This window comes from Sceloporus undulatus, chromosome 6, assembly GCF_019175285.1.
Source record: "Sceloporus undulatus isolate JIND9_A2432 ecotype Alabama chromosome 6, SceUnd_v1.1, whole genome shotgun sequence".
NCBI classification, from domain to species: Eukaryota; Metazoa; Chordata; class Lepidosauria; order Squamata; family Phrynosomatidae; genus Sceloporus; species Sceloporus undulatus.
In genome coordinates, this window is record NC_056527.1 from 155,287,083 (window position 1) to 155,309,212 (window position 22,130).

At 37.2% G+C, this 22,130-nt stretch overlaps 1 protein-coding gene across 12 annotated transcripts in view; it reads right to left on the reverse strand.

Moving 5' to 3' along the window:
- The window catches only part of NEO1 (neogenin 1), a 112,734-nt gene that overhangs the window by 39,301 nt on the left and 51,303 nt on the right, over nt 1-22,130 (reverse strand). For all 12 annotated transcript variants that reach the window (XM_042472978.1, XM_042472977.1, XM_042472976.1 and 9 more), the window contains exons 3-7: nt 20,670-20,945; nt 19,985-20,138; nt 18,123-18,259; nt 11,614-11,768; nt 9,787-9,907 (exon numbers count right to left, since the gene is read on the reverse strand). In XM_042472978.1, the coding sequence (XP_042328912.1) occupies nt 9,787-9,907; nt 11,614-11,768; nt 18,123-18,259; nt 19,985-20,138; nt 20,670-20,945 (843 nt within the window). The remainder of the gene's footprint in view (nt 1-9,786; nt 9,908-11,613; nt 11,769-18,122; nt 18,260-19,984; nt 20,139-20,669; nt 20,946-22,130) is intronic.

Below are 22,130 nucleotides of genomic sequence, written 5' to 3' on the forward strand. Positions count from 1 at the left end.
ACTGGTAAATATTATTATTATTATTATTATTATTATTATTATTATTATTATTATTATTATTAAATATAAGTATTTAAAAGGAAACATGTTTTTAAAAGTTCAGTGAAAATATTTAGAAATGGGTATAGGTTTATTTTCAATCAGAACTATTATCAGTTTAAAGTTGGCCTAAAAAAATGATACCAGAGGCATTTACTCTTCTATGTTTTGTGTTTGGTGTTTTTTTTTACAGTTTTACAACAGAATAGATATTTTATAGCACATATCAATTCTGTACTTCCCAAAATATGTTGGTGCAACACATACAGTACATCTACACACGTTCACACTTATGATTTAGGACATATTATGTTTTCACTCATCCTTACAAATAGGAACTTTAATATAAAATATGCCAAAAATATAGACATCAAAACACCACAAACTGCAGTGTTTATAAGCAAGGCTATCTAGTTTTGCACATCTGCTATTTGCTTGTTATCAAATCAGCTCTGATCTAGGAAAGGAACAGTTACTAATACTTGTACAAGATACGCAGTCCACAATGAAGCACTGCTAAAGGGGGGAAAACTTGAAGAGGTTGAAGAAAAGTTCTTTCAGTTGAGAGATGAGAGGCAACATTGTCTACCATGTAATGATCTGTCACCAAGAATGTTAAAATCAATTCTTCAGATATATAATGCTGGCAATATAAGCAGAGAATCACTGAGGTGGAATCTAATTATTTTTTGGTAGGCTGGCAAAAGAAGTTCCATGCTATCTGCTCTTCTCTTTTTAGCAGTATGTACAAGAGAAAATATTTCGGGTGTCAAAACTCAAGATAAAATCCTCCAGTAATTCTAGACAAAAAGATGGCAAGGAGACCCTTTAAAACTAAAACTGATCTGGATCTATCCCAGGGGAAATTGCAAATGTATTCAGAAAGCAGCAACATGTAAAATATAATACAATACCTAACCACTTCCAACTGGTTCAGCATTGCAGTCAAAATATGCAGTTCAGCCTAATTTGTACCACTGTTTTCATTCATTTATTAAACGTATATACTACTGAACTGCCATATTATGATATTTAAAAGCAAATAACAGAACTGGCAATAAAAACAATTAAGGTTAGAGAAACTATTAGCATGTGCAATTAGGCAGACTCTAGTAATTTCTGGGTTTATACATGGAAATTAGGAAGACACAGCAGTTTTATTTGCTGAAGAGCTTTTGTTTATTTCTAGGCCACAGCCTTCCTTATCAGAGTTAATAAAATGAATTAATAGCTTCAGTGCCCTTTCTGGCTATTCTGTTAATTGGTCTAAATCTGAAGCCATTCCTGTTGCAATTAATACTCCTTCTGGGTTGTTTGCCAAGTGGTATCCAGAAGCTCTTAAGTATTTAGGCATATTAGTTCCTTGAGATATTACTCAAACAATCACATGGAACTTGCCTGCATTGCTTAATGAAACATCTCTGGATCTAGCTAGATAGGTGAAGGTTACTCAAAATTTGGAGTAAGGTTAACAAGAAGAGATATTTTATCCTTCAGGCTTACTTTCAGAAAATCAACATTATTCTTAGGAAGTTTATACGAGGGCATTTACCACTCCATCAATTTTCCAGACTTGAGTATGCACTGTAAGGTCTAACTTTTGACTCGTATAAATAACTGATAAACACAGTCCAATTACCCCTTGCGCAATTTTGGAATCAACTTATTTGGAACCTCTTTTAAGGACTGCCTTACGTTCAAATCACTTAAGGAAGAAAGAAAGAGTGCTCCCTAGTTTACTGATGCCAGGATTGTTGGCATATACGGTAATATACTGTCAGTTACAAACTTGTGGAGCATCCCAGATTTGAAGATTGTGAAATAATGCTTATTGCAGAAGAAATTGATTGATGGTGAAATTTGTACTTTGGCTTAACTAATAAATCCAGACTGAGAATTTGCAATGTATCAGTTACCCAAAGGTGTACATTGTGTCAATATTTACAACTGTGCTGTATCACCTGTTGGATATTGCATGTGGACCATTAGCTTTGAGTATCTCAGCCATCCCTGCTGTGTTGGTAACATGAATCGTATTTTTAGATACAGTAAATTGAAACTATCAAGTGTAACTTATGTTTGTTGGAAAGCACTAAAGTTGATCTTAATGAAGGTAGCTGAGTGGACAAGGAGGTAGACTGTCGCGGGCATATTAACTAATACAAAACTGCCCCAGTTTCAGCATCGCAAACTTAGCTCTTGTTCATATTCTATGCATTCCCCCTTCCCCTTTTTGCTTTATTATCTTTTTGGGGGGGTTGAGGGGTTCTTTGTAATCAAACTTTACAAATCCAATAAAAAATTAAAATATTTGATGGGAGAGGAAAATCTTGGCTTGGCACCCACATTTATAGAATAAGGGCATAAACTAGCTCTCCAAAGTGAGACCATGCCACAGATGAAGGGCCATCACAGACAAGCTGTTTCATCTGTAACTTCATGTTGAATCACTGGGGGCAGTAGCAACCAAAGAAATGTGATCTTGACTTTTGGGCACGATCATATAAAGCAGGAAAAACTGATCCCAAGCTATTTAAGATCTTTAAAGTACTCACTTTGGACCTGGTCTGGAAACTGACTAAGTATCCAGTGAAGCTGTCACGGTAGACTGGACCAATATGTTCAGAACAATTAGTCCCAGTGAGTAGGTTTGCTGGTACAGTATATTAGTATTAACTGAGGTTTCCGCATTGTCCTTCAAAGGCAGCTCCTCATAACAACATACTGAAACAATCCACGCAGGAATTGCCAATACCTGGGTAAGTGTGGCAGGTTCTTTATATCCACATGGGTCACAGCAAGTATATTGGCCAAAGATGATAAAGGAACTTAAACTGACAAGAGCTGAATGAATGAGCATACTCCCCCTGCAGAGACTACAAGGCTGATCCTTCCAGGCGAGTGTAACCCCATATAGAGAAGACTTAATAACACCTATCTGGTCAGACAAACCACTACAGATCCTCCATCAAGTCTCTTCCTCTAATTGGTACTAATAGGCTACCATTGATGAAAAGCAGTTAGGTAGCATAAAAATCATATTGAATCAAACCACTAAACTCTTTAGCTTAGCACTATCTGTACCAAGGGTAGGAATTATGTAGCCTTCCAGTTACTGTTGGACTACAAATCCCAGAAGCCATGGTCAGCATAGGCAGTGGTGAAGACTCCTGTGAGATGACGTCCAACAACTTCTGCTGGGCCACATGATGCCAGCCCCTCATCTACACTAAACGACAGTGGCTTTCCAGGATCTCAAACATGATTATTTCCCAGCCCTTGGAAATACCACAGAAATGGAAAATACAGCATGCTACTGAGTTAAGGTCCTTTTATAAGTCTGCAAATCAGAAAACACGTAAATCCAAAAACATAGAATCATAGAGTTGGAAGAGACCACAAGGGCCATCCAGAAATCACAATCAAAGCATACACTGATTATGTCATCTGCATTTCAAAGTATAACTGAATAAGACAGTATACATTTACTATGGAGAAAAACCAAAATGACCTCAGTAAAACTTACTTTTGAATGAACACACACAAGACTGAAGTGGGCCAAAAGATTTTTTAAATTCACATTACTTTAACCATGAAACAATTGCTTCAAGCAGTTATTCAAGCTAGGTCTATTTCCCTGACTTCAACTGTGTCATTTTTTAAAGACAGCAGGGAATGAAAAATCATTTCTCACATATCACTTCAGATAAAAATGACGACAATCTGCACCAGTGAGGGCCATATTAAAGAATAGCTACACTAACAGCGTTTAAACAAAATAAAGAACATCATTTTTAAAATGTTAAGCATGGTTTTACTATGGTGCTGGATCAAAGCCCTCCACTATTAAAAAGTGCATTCCCTCCTGAAGTATCTTCTGCTAATATATTCTAAACTTTCAGTGTCAAATGCCAAGTTTACAAATGGAGAAATACACAAATTTTAGGCAGATCATGCATCAAATGCTAAAAGTAGATAAAATGTTTACTTGTATTGAAACTTGCTTGTATCAAAAACATCTTTGCAGTAAAGGAAGCACTTGTTATCCTTTCTTATTGTTTCAGTGCTAGCAACATGTTTTCATATGTATTTCCCTTCAAGGGAAATACATGAAACAGTACCAGTAAAATGAATAAGCAATTGACATTTCATTTTTGTTTTCAGTTCTACTCTTAACAGATCATAAGATTAATAATGGTTTTGGGGCAGGGAGAGCTCAGGGAGGAAAATTATATGACACACTGGTCAATATATATTGCCAGGGGCATCAGCTCACTGAGTAGGAGATTCTATTAATCTATGCATTATGGTAAGCTAACGAAAACCTGGGATATTTTGCTACAATTAGAAAATGATGCAGTGCTTTAATGTTTGCTGTTGCTGTGCGCCTTCAAGTCATTTCTGACTCATAGAGACCCAAAGACGAACCTGTTTTCTTGGCAAGATTTGTTCACATGGAGCTTTGCCTTTGCCTTTCCCCCGAGGCTGAGAGAGTGAAGTTAATAGGGATCTCTAGTTATCTTTTTGTTCGGTACACGAGAGTCTAGAAACTAGAGACTACATCCTACTAACTGTTATCAGGTGTTTCTGATGTACTGACTCTCAGGGCGACCTGCGATCATTCTTTGTGTTTTTTGTTTTCTTCCCTGACTTGAAATCTAAACAAGTATTTCCCTTTCTTTTATTACAAGACAGAAAAATGGGCACCCGCTACCATGAATCTTAGGTTTTATATTCTACAATATACTGGTTTTAACAGGTTATGGTTGGCCCTTGGTATCTGCTGGGGTTTTAGTTCCAGGACCTCCTGCCCCCACAGATACCAAAATCCATGGGTGCTCAAGTATCTACAATGGGATAGCAAAATATTATCCATTACATAAAGTGGCAAAATCAAGGTTTGCTTTTTGGACTTTTTTTTTTTTTTGGAGAGGGAAGAGGATATTTTAAAGCTGTGGATTGTTGAATCTGTAGTTGCAGAAACTGTGTATACAGGGGACTGTATGGAGAGGGTACTGTATGTCTTTTTTTTAAATGATGTATAAACATTGTAATGGTATATGCACAGGTTCAGGAGTTGCCAAATAAAATTCATCTGGCCTGTAACAGTAGATTATTTTAAATGTTACAGTCAGTTATTAGTTGGACATTTAGCATCTTATCCAAGTGATGTCCTTACATGTGAAGTGCAACAAGGGTACTCTCGAACTACAACTTACATAGCTGATTTCAAGCATCTTCATAGTAGTTGCTGTATTACTGTGAGAGTTCTTTCTTGGCATTACATTCCTTGTGTGAGCAAACAGCCTGCATACATTGTTTATTACCAAAACAAGCAGCTGTTTTCTGTTTCTAGGACCTAATGCAATGTTTCTAGGAACATTTAATTAACTTTCTAAAAAAGATTCTCAAAAAGCTCCCCCCAACTTGAAATACACAATATTTCAGAATATAAAAACTGAAGAATCCCACAGAGAATATCATAAATATTAAGTCCCTCTGCTGTCAAACTACAGAGTTCTCAGCTATAAAAAACAAACATGCTGATGCACAGGCCTGGTATATTAATTGCTGTATCTATTCTACAAATTGTCAAGGGGAAGCAATTCTAGCCCTGGGCTTCTCTTGCAAACAGAATGCATATGGTAGCAAGCAGTAGCAAAATATTCTGAGTTATGCACAAACATTTTATGTACCAAGATGGTAACACACACTTCATGTTTAATGCAGGAATGGTTTGGATCCACACTCCAACAAATGTTCATACACTGTAAATCATTCTTTTGCTATCTACAATATAAACAGTTACATTTTAATTTTATTTTAAGGGATTTAAGGAGAGTATTTTTAGCAATGTAGTACAGGAAACACTGCCATCACCAACAATATTTAAAAAAATAATAATAACATAAAATACTTTAAATTCTTGAGGGATTCTATTGTATAATAAGCATTGTAAGATACAATGTGATTTTCTCTATTAAAATATTTCAATCAAATGCACATTGTCAAAAAGCTAACATCCAATTCCCCCTTGCTCTTCTTATTTTCATTACTTTATCTTATTTATCTGTTTATATCCCACCTTTTCCTCAATCTCTGGATCCAAGACAGCTACAACAGTTAAAATAGAAACCCATAAATATTCACATTATTTAAAAAACACTAGTTAGAAAAGCAGTTTGAGCGCAAGTCTAGTAGAGCAGGCAAAAGGCACTATTGCAGACAAGGGTAAAATCCAAACTCCTAATTATTACAGCACACCAGACCTGTCCATTTCTACACTGCCTGCCAATCACAAGGGCCAATGCTGAACATTCCTTTTTTGTGACTAAACGGCCCATACAGACAGGCCAAAATAAAGCTGCTTCGGGTCACTTTGGAGGTATGCTGCTTAAATGATGCATGCATCCTAAGAGTCCGGAAGCCGCGCCAAAGCTACACTTCTGTCTTTAGTCTTGCCTGGCTGCCATGGTGCCCTCCCTACTTTCTCCCTTTCAACAGCCACCTGTCCTCTTGTCCATGGTCCCCAAACGCCTCTGGCCATAACCGCTTCACCCTGCTTCTGCTTTGACAGCTCTTCATTTCATCCAGCGGTCATGCCATCTTCTGAGTTGCCCCTGTCTGTTCTTGTCCTTACTCTTTATCCTGCCCCCCTTTAAGCTTAGCTTTAGCTATGTCCCTGTCTCCTTCTTTGCTTCTTCATGCTCCTGGCTCTATGCCTTCTTGGATAGGCTTCTCTTGCTCTCGCCATGCTGCCGCCTACACTGCCAGATCCTGTTGAGGCTCAAACTCTGGCAAGGGAGTTATCGATCCTCCCTGCACTCCATCACAGCTTCCCTACAGTAACTGTGAGGAAAATTGTGATTCAAAACACTGGACACTTTACTCTTACTGCTTGTTATGTGCCTTCAAGTCACTTCCAATTCAACCCTATCACAGTATTTTCTTGGTAAGATTTATTCAGAGAAGGTTTGCTATTGCCTTCTATATTTCTTTTTAATGAGAGCATGTGACTTGCTCACAGTGATCCAGTAGGTTTCTACAGCTGAGCAGGGATCTGAAATTTGGTCTCCCAGAGTCCTAATCCAATACTCAAACAACTATGCCACAGAGATAAGCTCAAGACTGTAGATTGGTTAGCAGCAACACAGATTTTGACTTTGAATTCTTTTGGCTCCTGCTACTACAGTTCTGATTTTTTTTAAAAACTGATGATAATGAAGATTATGATGAAGACCAAGACAAGAACAACAACAATCCTAAAGATACAGTTAATTGCTAATGAAATTCTAGTAGCTGACTATCCTGCTGTTTGCATTTTATCGGAGTATGCTTTGGAGCTGTATCCGGAATCCATCAGTTCAATTTTATATGCTTTCTGGCAAGAATGATTCTAAATTTTCCAATGTAAACTTCTAAAGGAAGTCATAAAAGTGTGATAAAAACACTCCTCCCATACTCATGACATACTTTGTTTTAGAGGAAGTCATTTCATTATTTCCTGCCGTGCCCAATAATCAAAAAAGGTGTGCCACTATCAATGCATCAAAATTGAATTCAAAGAGGAAAACAACTTTTCCTGCCATTACAACCAGAAATGATGCTGTATTTTAGATAAGATAACCAGTATTAACATAAAACTAACACAAAGGCAGAGTATGTTTTTGCACACAACCAATAAAAGACATGCTTATCTCTTTCCACCCAATGATACAACACATGTTCTAAGATCTTTCAATTGACAAATTTGACCTTTTAACATTTGAATTCCATTCTCATGAGTTTTCTAAAATATTCCAAATTAATCTGTGCTTTAATGCTGTGACTATTCTATGGTATTAAAACTGTATTTTAATATATATAATTTATTGTATTCTGTGCTTGTTATGTGCCTCCAAGTCATTTTTGCCTCATGGTGACCTAAGGAGAACTTTTCATAGGGTTCTCTTGGCAAGTTTCTTTGGTGGGGAGGTTGCCATTGCCATCCTCTGAAGCTTGTCCAAGATCACCCAGTGGTTTGCTATGCCTTATATGCCAGAGTTGTAGTCCAGTATTCAAACTTCTGCACCACATTGGTTCTCTTACTGTTATTTTTTATGAAAGTTGCCTTACATCCCATCTTTAGAAGAAAAGTTGGGTTACAAATCTATAAATATATGTATATGTAATTTTATGACTAAAACATGAAGTTGAAATTACAGATTCCAAAAGAGAAGAAACAGCTCCTAATAGTTACTCCTCATGCATGTTGTTCTGTAAATAAATATCCTCCAGCTGAAATTTTAATACAAATATTCTCTTGGGAACTATGTAATATTAAGAAAAAAGCCTCAAAGTAGCAGGCAATTGATTGTGATTGTAGAGTGTGCTCAGACATGAAATATTTTTAAGAAAATACAGACTGAGTATCCCTAATCTGGAAATCTGAAATCTAACAAACCCGCCCCCCCCCCCGCCAAACCAAAACTTTTTTTTAGCACCAACATGATGCTTTGATTTTGTAATATTTTTATTTGGATTTTGGAAGACAAGTAGCAAAGTCCATATCTGATGAGCAAAGGATGCATACTTCTGCCATCTTTAGTATGCCTACTGTAAGAAGGTGTCAGTAAAAACAGCATTACATGGGGAAATTAAGACTAACCGTTTCTGTTGTCTATCATCTGCAAGAGCATTATGAATAACTTTGGTCTCAAAAGGACATGAACACAGAGATGATGAGATGAAGACGGCCCCTCAAAGAGCGGAACAGTGTCAGAGGCCAACTAAGAAGTGACTTGGAAAACCAGGAGGAATCAATAGATATTAGACTCTGGACACCGCTGTAGAACAAGCCACTGTGCCAATGCCACACAGACCTGATGCTAATATTCAGGAATTTAAGCAGAGACAAATACTGAAAAGGCTGGGGGATGACAGGAGCTCTGACAGAGATATGATGGCAGCTAGTAGAAAGGCCAAGAATGAGAAGAGCTGATGCCATTGCCAAGACTGAAGTATCAAACAGAAATCGACAAAAATACCTTCCCCTGCCCTTTCCTTCTGCAGTTTTTCCAAATGTTTGTTCTCTCTCTCTGATGAACTTACAATGTGCTTCCTTCCACCTACACACAGAGAATGCTTTAGTGCCTACAGACAACTTACAATATCTACTGAAGGTTGAACCAACTGCTGAGAGTTGTTGGATGTGTGATATCAAGCACTGTCCACCCAAGTGCACTGAATTAATTAATAAACAGTCAGAAAAAGGGAGCACTTGCAGTCTCTTAAATCTCACTAAAGCAAATGTAAAGTCCAAGACAGGAAGATATCTTGGACTTTACAACATTTGTAAATCAGATTTTAACATATGACACAATTTTTTCCAGAAAGAGATCATTGATTGGCTTTTAAAGACTTGACAGATGTTTTAATGACTGCTGGCAGATGTTTTAATCAATTTATTAAAAGTAATTATTATTCAATTTAGCAATGCTGCATTTTATCTATAATGCTGCAGTAGAGAAATGGTGTGCATTTGATCAAGCATGTTTACAGACTGAAAGAATCTTCTGCAACACACATGTACAGGACCTCACACTCAAAAGAAACCATTTGTAAATATTATTGTACAAAAGATATGCATTCATAACAAGCGAAAGCAGTTTTTTATGTATAAACAAAACACTGCCCCTGTGAGCAAAAAAAAAAAGTCAAAGCTGAAATCCACCCCAATTTTTTACATATATGATTTCAATTTCTTACCATGATCAAGTATTATCAGCTGGGCTCCTGCCTGTATGTTTCCCACATCATTTTCTGCTATACACTGATAAAATCCTTCATCCGATTTCACCAGACCCAAAACCTGTAGGTTATGTTCATTCTAAATAAAGAACATACATGCTGTGAAAGTGTCATTTTCTACGTAACAAAGGTTAAAGAATAAGATTCTAAATCATACCAAACCCAGCCTGCAAAAATCTGTGTAATAAGAGTTCAGCTACCAGTGTCTCATAAAGATTTCATCATAGATCTCAAGGATGTGACTTCATTACCACTAAGCAAACAGTTTTATTTTCCCAAGCTTTTAAGGTACAATTTGAATCCTGACTGTCCTTTTATATATGATCTGAGGCTTTTAGCCCATTTTGCTTCTATTTGTATTTTAACTGCTTTATTTGTAAATATGGGAATATGATTGTAGAATAGCTTACTGCTCATTTAAGGGAAAGTTGCCAGGGTAAAAACTGTTGGGACTGTAGGAGTCCACCACCTCATCAGTTTTTACTGCTACAGCACTTCCAAGACAGCTTCACCAGTCCAAAGGGAATCTCTTGAGACTACGATGGACACCTTGCTTGGCCTGTTTTGGGATCACACATACTACCAGCTGAAGATTACACTTGCTAACAAATCCCCCATGGGATGAAAAACACCAGCAATTCTTCATCTAAGATTGTAAAGCAGGGTTTTGGGTTTTTTTTATGAATCCCAAATTCAAACAGAACCCAGCTTGGGAGAACTTCACTAACATCCTCTGTCTCTTCACATGCAATCTATTAATCCTTCACTTTCAGCTAATTTTTTCAACCAAATTCTGTAAATACTTTTCCAATACTCTTAGTATTTTAACCTCCTCCTAAACCAATCTTGCCTTCCACTTTTGTTCCTAGATCTTCAAATCTGCTTCTTTCTATTGTTTTCCTAGCTGTAGCTTATACCACTACTAAATATACTGATCAGGCAACCTAGCATAAGCTACTCCACTTTTGATAGTCTTCTGTCTTTTATTTTTACTGTTTCAACATCTAATTTTGTTTCTACATCAGTACTCTTACTCAGTCATTATCTTCCTGCCCTTACCACTCCCAGAAACTGTCTTTAATCTGCTCTTGTCTTCTTCGTCTTCTCTATTTGTCCCAGGCACAGTTCATTATTGTCAAAATTAATTTAATAAGTGATTAATTAAATTTATTTTCCTGAGATACTTCTATTATTCGGCTGTATTATTGTACTATCTATGCTTTTGTTCCTCGCTCGAATTTTGATATTAACTCAGAAAAATTAATCCACCTACCCACATATTCTTAATACCATTTTCTCAGAAATGAACTAAACAGAAGATCTGTGGAACATCTCCAGACTTAAACAAACATATACTAGTGAAGGGATTCCAAAAGGGACTTTCCTTTTGGCATTTTCCCCAATTGAAATGAGTTATCACTCAGCTGGGAAGTGATTTTGCAAAATACATACAGAATTCAGAGAAGTGTCAGTGACCAGCACTAGGATGCAGCCTTATCAATCTGAACCAGTCTCAATGTTTCCACTGGTATAAATGCAAAAGACACTCAATTTGGAAGGTGAGTTAAGCTTTCAAGACAAAACAGATTTTCTGCCATACTGCAGATGCACACTGATGCTACATGTGACTGTGAATGCATAATTAATGGAGAAGTTAGAGTTTAAAAATCAGAACTTTCCTGGGCCAAATGTAGGCAGAGCATACAAAAACTTAGAAATATATAGATCTAACTTAAACATTATAAGAAAAGTGGATCACAGGTTTCATACTCAACTTATACTTACTACAATTTTAAAGTAGTCACTAGGGATCACCACATCTCCATTCTTAACCCACTTCACTGTTGGAGCTGGCTTTCCAGTCACGTCACATTCAAACACAATGTCCATGGATTCATGAGCATAGATATTAGAAGGTTGCTTCAGAAACTCTGGAGGAGCTTCAAGAAAGGAAATAAAAGACAGTTACCAATTAATTATCCAGTACGCCTTGCAGTGCTTGACCATTTGATATAACAAAATGGAACAGAGGTGTTTCCTTAACAGATTCTGCAGAACTATAAGCAAGTTTTAAATGAATCTCACTGAACAGAACATCTTCCAAAAATAATTGCTATAGTTCAAGAACAAGTAAATTAATCAGTAAATTTTTAGTAAGGCGAAGAAGTGATTAAATAATTTTAGATAATTAAATTAAAAGAAATCTCAAGACAGATAACTCTGAGAAAGTAATGGAAGTCTAAGATATAGGAACACACAAAAGCAGCTTACTCGTCATTAGAAGAAAAGCGCATTTTTAGAATGTTCTCTCATCATTTAATACAGTAACTAACCTTCTAAAACATACTTGTAAGTTCAATTAGAGTTAACCCTTTCCAATTAAACAAATAAAACATTAGACGATTAACTGAAAAATTGGACACTTGTAGTTTTCATTTTAAATATTTATTTAACATTTTATCTGACCAAATGTTATGATTATCACACAGGAAGAGAACCTAGATATAAGGTACGCCAAAGAACTGCCCATTTAACAATATGGACAGAGCAAATGAATACTTGAAATAAGAAAGAAATTATCTATTGTAAACAGAAAACAACATAAACTGACTAAGACTGAGCTAAGAGCTATTGAGGAAGAAGAAAATTATTTCCTATATGTGCATCTCTGCTTTATGTACATAAGTGGGTACAAACAACAGGGCCAGAACCAAAGGCATAAATATTGATTAAAATGCAGAACTACCTTATTTACCATAACAAGTTATCTTTTCCATTTCTATTGGTGTGTCCAAATGCAAATCATATTACCAAGTAAAATGACTCTCAGTGGCTTAATTTTACAAGTATGCCCACATTCTACCAGCTGACCTTGTTTCAATAGTATTCTGATTTTGATGATAGACTGTAAAGGGCTGAGTGTGGCTATTGTTGCTGACATCTGACTCGTATGAGTAGGTGGAGAAATAGGAGAAGCCACCTTTAAAAATGTGGAACATGAAATATTAATTACATATTTTCTTTCCATTAATGCATTTTGAAATGCCTTGGAAGGAGAGAAATGTTGTAGCTTAACTACACATAATATTCAGAATTCATATCAATCAGACATAAGTAGATATTTGTGGCAGATTAAATTAAACGTAATCACCAGAAAGCAAATGAGCCAATTACAATGTTAATGGAAATTATATGTTTTCTCACCAGACAATTAAATTTCAAAGCAATCTTGGAGGTTTACTTTTTTTTCTCTTCACCTTTGCTTGGTCCCATTGTCAAACAGAAAACAATCATGCATTTTAATATACAAAGATGATTAGTGTGAAGAGTTAGTTATGCACATTTTAATTTTATTGTGCTTACATATATGGTGGAAAACATGCAGGTGAAAGAAGCCAAGCAAACCAAGTGAAAGAAGTGGAGCAAGCATATATTTGCATTCTGTGCATACTGCCTTGTTAACAGTTTTTTTAAAAGTGAGAGGTTGCAATTTTTGTACCAAGAGAGAATACAGTAGTGTAAAAGATCCTCCCTCCCTCCCCATTTTAGCCAAACAGACATCAGTTATGATATCTCATGATGTGTGGTCAGTGTTAGAAAAACACAACAAAATTTTCCCAACTATGGAATAGGTAAATAAGTAGAAATGCCAATACATTATTGTTGCTATGAACTAAAATGTCTGTTGTAAAAATACACCAAGGATAGCAATGAGAGTGGAAAGCTGCCTTCTCCCTGAAGCAGCAGTTGATATAAAGGTGCGGTATAGACTGCCCAAAGGGGGCGGCCTGCTGGTGGCCTAATTCCTTCCGGAGGGAAGCCACAGCCGCCAAACCACGTGGCTTCCCTCCGGAGTAAAAAGAACCTGGAAAAAACAGGTTCTTTTGCACCACAGGGCGGATGTCACGGGTGCACCAACAGAACACTCGTGACATAAGCGATGTGTGGCGCCGTGTGAATGCCAAGCTGCGCGTATGTCACAATGGCGATGCCCATGTACACGGGATGCCGCCATTGTTAAGCCACCACTCCATACTAGGGTTAGGGACTGTGCGGTTGCCAAGTGATCCCTAACTCTATATCACCACCGCCATACCACAAAGGGCCCGTCTGTATCGGGCCAAAGTTCCGTCAACAAATAAAACTTCAAGGTTGTTTTTTAAAAAAAGAAATCTTAGTTGTCACACAAGACATGCTAACACAATCATCATTATCATCAGCAGCATCAGCATTTATTAAATAGCACAATCACTGTACATGGAACTTTACAAATAAAAGACTAGGCCAAAAACCCTTGTTCCTTGAGCTCAGGCTTACAGTCATTGCCTTTGGATTACTGGGTAACCCACTTTTATGTGGACATGCCTTTCAACCAGTTAGAAAACGTCAGTAGATCAAAAGAATATGGCTAGACATATGGCTAGGGGCTTTACTACTCAATCCCTGTTCTCCCAGCAATTGCAATTGGGGGGGGGGGTGAAAACATACCACATCCAGAGCCCCAATATTGCACATCTTCAAAACTGTGTGACTGGGGCAGCTGCCACCACCATTGGGCTCTCTTCATGAGGCCCTTTAACCCCCGTTCCCTGCATCGTTTCGGTTGGTTTTAGTGAACACAATTCCAGGGCTCTGCTACAGCAATCAATAAAAGAAGTTTTAAAAAGAAACAATGAAAAGAAATAGGAGGGGGAAATAATCAGGTTGCTTAGGAATAGTGAGGGTGGATGGGGGACAAAAGGGGACACTGACACCACCTGAATGGCAATAAGGTGACTGCCCAGCAACAATGTTTCACACCTAGGCACTTGCACTATTGACAGCTCACTGACATGTTCCCCCATCAATGAAAAGGAACTCTGTGGTTGAGGGGCATAGCAGCTACGGGTCAGAGGCAGTGGCATGAGACATGTATCACCAAAGCCATTTTTCCAGGTGTAATCATGGTTTAAATACCACATGTAGTAATCTCTTAGGACTAGCTGGAGGGAGTATATAATTCTAACTTAAACAGCTAGAGTCTGTTTGGGGGCACAATTCAAAGTGATGGTTAGGACCTATAAAGCCCTATACAGCTTGGATCAAGACCATATCTCACCATATGAGCCTGCCCAAGTCTTACAGTCTTCAGGAAAGAGCCTGATTTTGGTCCTCAGACATGTCTGGTGAAGACACAGAAGACTTACTTCTTGATGTCTGCACCTAATTATGGAACTGGGTTGCCCTCCTTTCTGCTATATTTCTGCCAGCAGGCAAAGACTTCTTTATTTAAGCAGGCCTTCAGCTTTTAACTGGTTGGGACTGAAAGATTTTTAATGAGGCATAGTGTATTTTGGGGTTTTTTTAGCTATACTTTGAATGTTATAAATTAATGTTTTAATTGAGTTGTTTGTTTAATGGTGTTTCTAACTTTTATATTATATTATTGTAGCTACACAGGCAGCCATCAGAACTGAAAGTGAAGAAACACAACGGTTCCAAATCAGAAATGAGGTCAAGTAAGGCTGCAAACTATCACCCTGTATGTGGAAAATATCGTACACAGAGCAGGCTTAGATTCAGAGGAAGAAGAAGTGAAGATCAGAAGAAGTAACACTAACAACCTGACATATGAAGACAACACCATATTACAGTGTACCCTTGTTATACGCTGGGGTTTGATTCCAAGATCCCCCATGGATAACAAAATCCGTGGATGCTGAAGTCCCATTAAATATAATGACATAGCAAAATGGTGTCACCAATAAAAATGGAAAATAAGGGTTTAATATTAGAAATTTATGGGGTTTTTTTGAACATTTTCAAACTGTGGATGCTTGAATCCGTGTATAAGAAAGGCAGACTGTGCTAAGAGAACCCAACAAAGACCTTACTAAAGAAGATCAAGAAGGAAAGTAATGCTGAACATTAAAAACAACATTAAAATGCTGAACATTAAAAAAAGAGTAAGGACCATGGAAGATGTACAAGAATTCATCCTAGATAACGAAGAAATTGAAATAGTCAAGAAATGCTCATACCCTTGATCAAACAGTGATCACATTGGAGACTGCAGCCAAGGAATTAGAAGACTGGGAATGGGAAGGGTGGCTATAAAGGAACAGCAATCAGGAATGTTTTCTGCCAGTTTCAAAATGAGGGGAAGATTTGTTTTTAAGTACTTTGATTTCAAATATAATTATTGCTTCATGTTCAATACAATATTTTAAAGGAAATGCCACTTGGTACAATCACTAACATACTGCTCAGTTTGAAACTGACAGGTCAGGAAATCCAAAAGCAATGCAGTTTACGTCACAGTTTTTTCACGAGTCCCTGGAGAGCCAAATACAATGACTGACAAACAAAAAATACTCCCTTGCTGAAAAGTGAACTTATAACCTTGTTAGTATCTGTCTGTTTCCATGTTACTTCCTGAGTAAAGATGATAACGTAAATAAAATGAATTAGTCCTTCATAATTTAGGTAAAGGAAAATCAACATTCCTTTTACTAAATGAGATGAATTCTCCACACTGTTTTTTTAAATTATGTATGATCTGAAAAAAAATATGAAAGTAGAAAGTTATCTTTCATTGTAGAGGGTTTATACAATTAATGTTATTAATTAAATTACTCTATCCCACTATGGAAAGGAATATTTCAGAAATACAGTGCGCTTTTGCAAAGTTTTCACCTCATAGTCAACATTAATTCAGGGGAATACAAATAAATTTGATTTCTAAATCATTTCTAACAACAACAATCAAACCACAGATAGACTTAAAGTCAATGTATTATTTGAGGAAGACGCCATAATTAATCTTGCTTTCAACTGTAAATTTACAACAGGTAGAAGATTACGCTCAGCATCAACATCTACACTTCAAATCTCTTAGTAACAAATAGTGTTACTTTCCTCAGCTTTAATTCACACTATATAGCAGTTTCGGGACTGAGTACCCAAACTAAAAGGCCTTCTGGCACCTGGCGTCACCCAGCCCCGGGGCCAGGACTTTGGGGGGGGGGAGCGGGACCTCCGGGGAGGAACTCTGACCTCCAAGGGTGGGATTTCCAGGGCAGACTTCCCACCACCACCACCCTTACAGGCCTTCAGCTGTCTCTCCACCTGTTCCTCCTCCTCCCTGCCCTCCGCATGTCACAAAAAATGGCTTTGCATATCATCACTGGCACGTGTGCAGTAGCTTCATCACCACACAACTATATAGTAACATTATAATGATCAGAAAGGATTAAATAAAAAAGAAGGAAAGAATACTTTAAGGCCTCTTTTCACATGTAAGCAAAACCTAAAACAGCTCCTTTCAGCTTCAGTCTTTCTTTCTGTTTTCTCTGAAACCAATCTGCAAAATACCAATAATGTATTTATACATCTCGGCTATGCATAAAACATATAGATCTTGCCATAAATCTTCCTGGAAGCCTCATGTCATCTATAAAAATGTGTTATCTACCATGCAAGTAATATACATGCCATACAGGGAGAGCTCAACACATTTGTATTTGCAGTAAAACTGACTACTCTCCCTGTTTTACGATTTGCCCAATGTATGGATTTGGGGCATATCTTGGGACAAGGACATGAGTGCCATGGACTAAGGTCTATATATTTTGAGTTGCTTCAGAGGAGAAAGAAAAAGCTTATGGTGAAGGCCTCCTCTTTTTCCTTTGCTTTGTAATAGTTAAAAAAATGGCAGCAAGAGCAACTTCCCTACCATACACTTTTTGTCTGTTTTACCTTCATGAGACCAAAAGCCAAAAGCCAATACAGTAGTGAGGCAATTACTTCAGGTTCTTTTTTTTAAGTGCCAGTTCAGGCATCATCTTTCCTTTTCAAAATGTCCTGTGAATGATGGTAGTTGCTTTGAAGTATTTTATTAAAAGAAGAAGAGGTAAAGAACAGGAAGCCACCACTGTCGCCATTGTAAATGCCTGCTTCATAACAACACAGCTTCCACATGGCAATTCCAGCTTCCTACTAAACCTTACGATTATTTTGGATCTAGTGCACTATAGCCATATGAAGGAAAAACTGAAACGGCATTACACTGACTCATACCATCAAACCCATCTAGCTCAGTCATGTTTGCAGAGATCTTTCTCAGCCCCACCTGGAGAAACCATGTGCTCTACCACCAAGCTATGGGATCTTCCATGCTCAACCTCCAAGCATGTTTCTGCTCCAAATCAGAGGATCACTACAAATAGCTTATATGTCTGCTCCAGTCAAATAATGATATATTCTAGAATATTGTGGCCTTGACTACATTAGTATCTTAAAATGTATGTACATACCCTGTACTGTAAGGTCAGCTTGAGTTTCAATTGTTTCGTTCCCATTATATGCAATGCAGATGTATGTTCCAGTATCATCTTCTGTGATGTCATTTATCTTCAGAGTCCCCCCAGCCAGCAGTAAAAATTTTTGAGAACTGTGCAAAAGAGAACAGATTATCAGACTGGTTTTTTTTAAAAGAAGTATGCAGAATTCTGATAGAAAATAAGAACTCAAATGTCTATAACGTTTCTGACCAGCCTGGACATCCAATTAATCTTCTAAGTCTCTTCTCCATAAAAATCTCATTTTAATCATTAACAAATTCAGTTAAAATATTCTGGTTATTGCTCTATATTCTTGTTTATTGTATGCATCTGTGTAAAGAAAGTAAGAAATGGTTACTACATTGTTCTTTACAATGTTCACATTCATATAGTAAAAATTAGGCTATACTAATAAAAAGATATGTGTGTGTGTAGATAGATAGATAGATAGATAGATATATCAAGATTTTTATAAAACATGCAAACCCAAGAACAAGCAAGGATAATTTTACAGCTGATGACAAAAAAAATAATTAGCCAAAACAAAAAACTCAAACAAGCTGATGAACAGCATTGAAGAAAATGTCCATTGTTATCTGTTGTTACATCTTGAGTTGGTTATCTAAATCAGGCACAAGCCCTAGGCACAAGTATATTCAGTGAAGACCTTCAGATCGTTCTTTACCTCCTTTCTTAAAATCTTTTAAAATGCAATGTATTCCTTGAGTTCTTGCACTGTTGAGTTTATGTATCTTAGCACAAAGTATTACTAGCATTCAGAACAATCTTAGCATGCTCTTCCACATCTGTTGTATGAGTTATTCCTCTAGAATCTGCTAGAAAGTTAAAACTGCTTTACAATAGGGTCTGAGAGCCACTCTTTAACATCACTGAATGGACCTACTTCATCTATCTTACTGACTTGACCTTATGAAGACACTGTCCTAGCACTACCTGCTGTATTACTATGTTTTGGACAAGTGAGCAGCATAAAGCCACTTATGTGGCAAAATCCTCCCACAGAAGAAACTGAAAATATCAGCCATTTTCAAGTATTCTTAACTATGATTCATGCATTTTGTAGACAACGGAGCTTTCCAACATTTCCCTAAGCATTAAAGATATATAATTTCATAGACAACAGAACAGGCAGCCATAAACAGACAGGAGACATAACAATTATCACCAGAATCAAGGGTGAAGAGAAAAACGCAGACTTAAGAGAAATAGGTTTGCCTAGTCAAATATGTTTGCCTTTTCACACACTTTTGTACAACATACACCTTTTTTTGGGGCAATGCTTTATAAATGACAAGGAATGTATGAAATAATTCACAGCAGAAACAAGGATATCAAATGACTGTTTTCCTTTTCCTCTCACCTTCCTAATATGCATCTCATCCATAAGTTCTTTGAGAAGCTTCACTAGAGAGACTAGCAACAGTCACTGGCCTTTTATAGTCTTATACAGTGCACCCTTTCTTTATGCGGGGGATCCGTTCCAGACGCCCCCGCATAAAGCGAATTCCGCTTATGCTCGAGCCCCATTTAAATTAATGGAGCTCATGCGTGTGGTGGTGTGGCAGTGCACACACGCACCATGGGCACGTGCCCCATTGTTCCCTGTGGGATGCGCCGCCCCTTTTCCACACGTGGTTTCAGCATATGCTAAAAGCCGCGTATGACGTGGATGCACTGTATTCTCACCCTGCACTTGCCCAGCAGTAACAACTTCTTGTTTAAAAAACCTAGGTAAAGATACCATGGGAGTATAATAGTATGGGATACAGTAGCAGAGTATTAAAAGCAGATGCAACACTAAACCTATTACCCACCTTTCTGTGACAAGCTCTTCTTCATTTCTTGTCCATTTGATAAAAGGAGTGGGAATGCCTGCAGCAACACATGGCAAAATTGCACTCTGCCCAGTCACTTTGGTAAGTGAAGAGGGCTGTCTCAGGAACACCAGATCTAACAGACTTTCAGATTCTGCAAATAATGTGAACAGAACGGCTAATATTATTATTATAGCAAAAAGAAATTTAAAGCAATGCTCCCCTCAAACTTATGAATACAATGTTCTGAAACAGGAGGATCCTTATTTGCTCCTAGATACCCAAATTAAACATTTTGTAACTAAAACTTTGTAAAACCTAACCAAGGTAACTTGTATCAATAAGCTTCTTTGAGAAAATATGGGCACATCAATTAATAGCTATATTAAAGAATCTGGAATAAATACAGATCCTAGGCATAAACTAGGTGACTAAGATGATGGAAGTCCTTGGAAAAAAAGGTTAATGAATTGTTATTCAAAAGTTCTCAAGTCATATGTCCTGGTGTAGAAATCCATACCCCTTTCTAGTAAACTTTTATGAAGGCTTTTCCCAGAGGACCAGAGAGTAGCATGTCATTTAAAATTAAAAACTTTTAACAGCAAGCTACTAGAGAATCTCTGACATTATAGTTAAATAATCTTACTGATGATCTGAATGGAAGAAGAAACACACACGTCTGTACCTGGAAGAACTTTAATCACTGCTTCATCACTGTATTTGGGAGCACCACCGATTTCAATAATACAACAGTATGTTCCGCCATCCTCATCTGTAGCATTGCTAACAATTAAAGCTCCACTTGGCAATTTGAAGACACGGTCATCCAGAAAGAGTGGCTGATGATCTAGCTCCCACCGTATAAAGGGTGCTAGATCAGCATTGACTTCACAGTTAAGAACTATGCTGTTTCCTCTGTAGACAGATGCTGACTCTGGTTGAGCAATGAACCTTGGCATCCCTAAAAACAATTGAAAAAGTTAGGAAAGCATTAGAATAACCACCCATACTTTTCTTTATGCCCTCTTCCTTGAGATATTATGCCCCCTTATAATCTATGAGCATACTGTTGATCATTATTTCTTTCTGCCTAACAGGCTAACTTACTGACCCCAGGGATTTCATACCACACTGTCTCTTTAACTTGTCTCTTTAATGAATCGTAGAACCCAGTACAGCTGTTAAAACACATTAATATCATTACCCCATAATAAAAGAGTTTCTTTTCCTTTTCTTGACTGCAACTAACTGCAACTAACACCAAAAACGTATAGTGGTCATCGGGGAGAAAGAACTTCATACAGTAATTTTGCTGAACTTCTTTCCATTTTCCACTTGTAACTTTTTTTTTACTTCACAGACTATTTCATTATATTTGTTAGAAGAGTAATTTATAGCAATGTTTGATTTTTACTATACTTTTTATCTGCCCGATTCTTATATTCCATCTGTTCTTTAACCAGACTACTGCTAATAACATTATCTTTGATAAAGAAACTAATTGAGGTACTAATGCAGTATTTATTTATTAATTTTATTTTTATCCCACCTTACTCTCAAAGTGGGACCCAAGGTGGCTAACAACATATATAAAACACATTAAATGAACAATTAAAATTGTACAATCATACAGTACCATCATTTGAACAAGAATAGAATTTTAGAATCCCTTCTAAAATTTAACACAGGAAACTATCATTGGAGCAATAGACTAGCTCTCATAAGCTTGTTCACTCCCCTTAATCAGCTGGTCCAAAAAAATCCTGTATGGGGTAATCAGGGTAATAAATCTACATCTTGTTACCCAAAACACATCTTGTTACCCAAGAGAGCATCCACAATTAATATTCAAATGAGGGATTTTATTAGCTTAAATGACAGCAGCCAACAGAGCTCAGGCAATTAGAGCAGGGATCAAGGCTGTGTATAATGGTTCCGAGAAAAAGAACTCCAGAGTGCAGGTCCAAACGTAATTTTATTTGCAAAGACGACCACCATTCACACAAGACATTCACTCAAGCACACATCCACGAACTAACAATATAAAAGGGGGTAGCAAAGAGTGACTTAAAGGGGTTGCAGAGGGCAATACTGCACCAATTCCAGATGTGTAGCTCCGATCAGGCGATGCTGTGAGATGGAAATG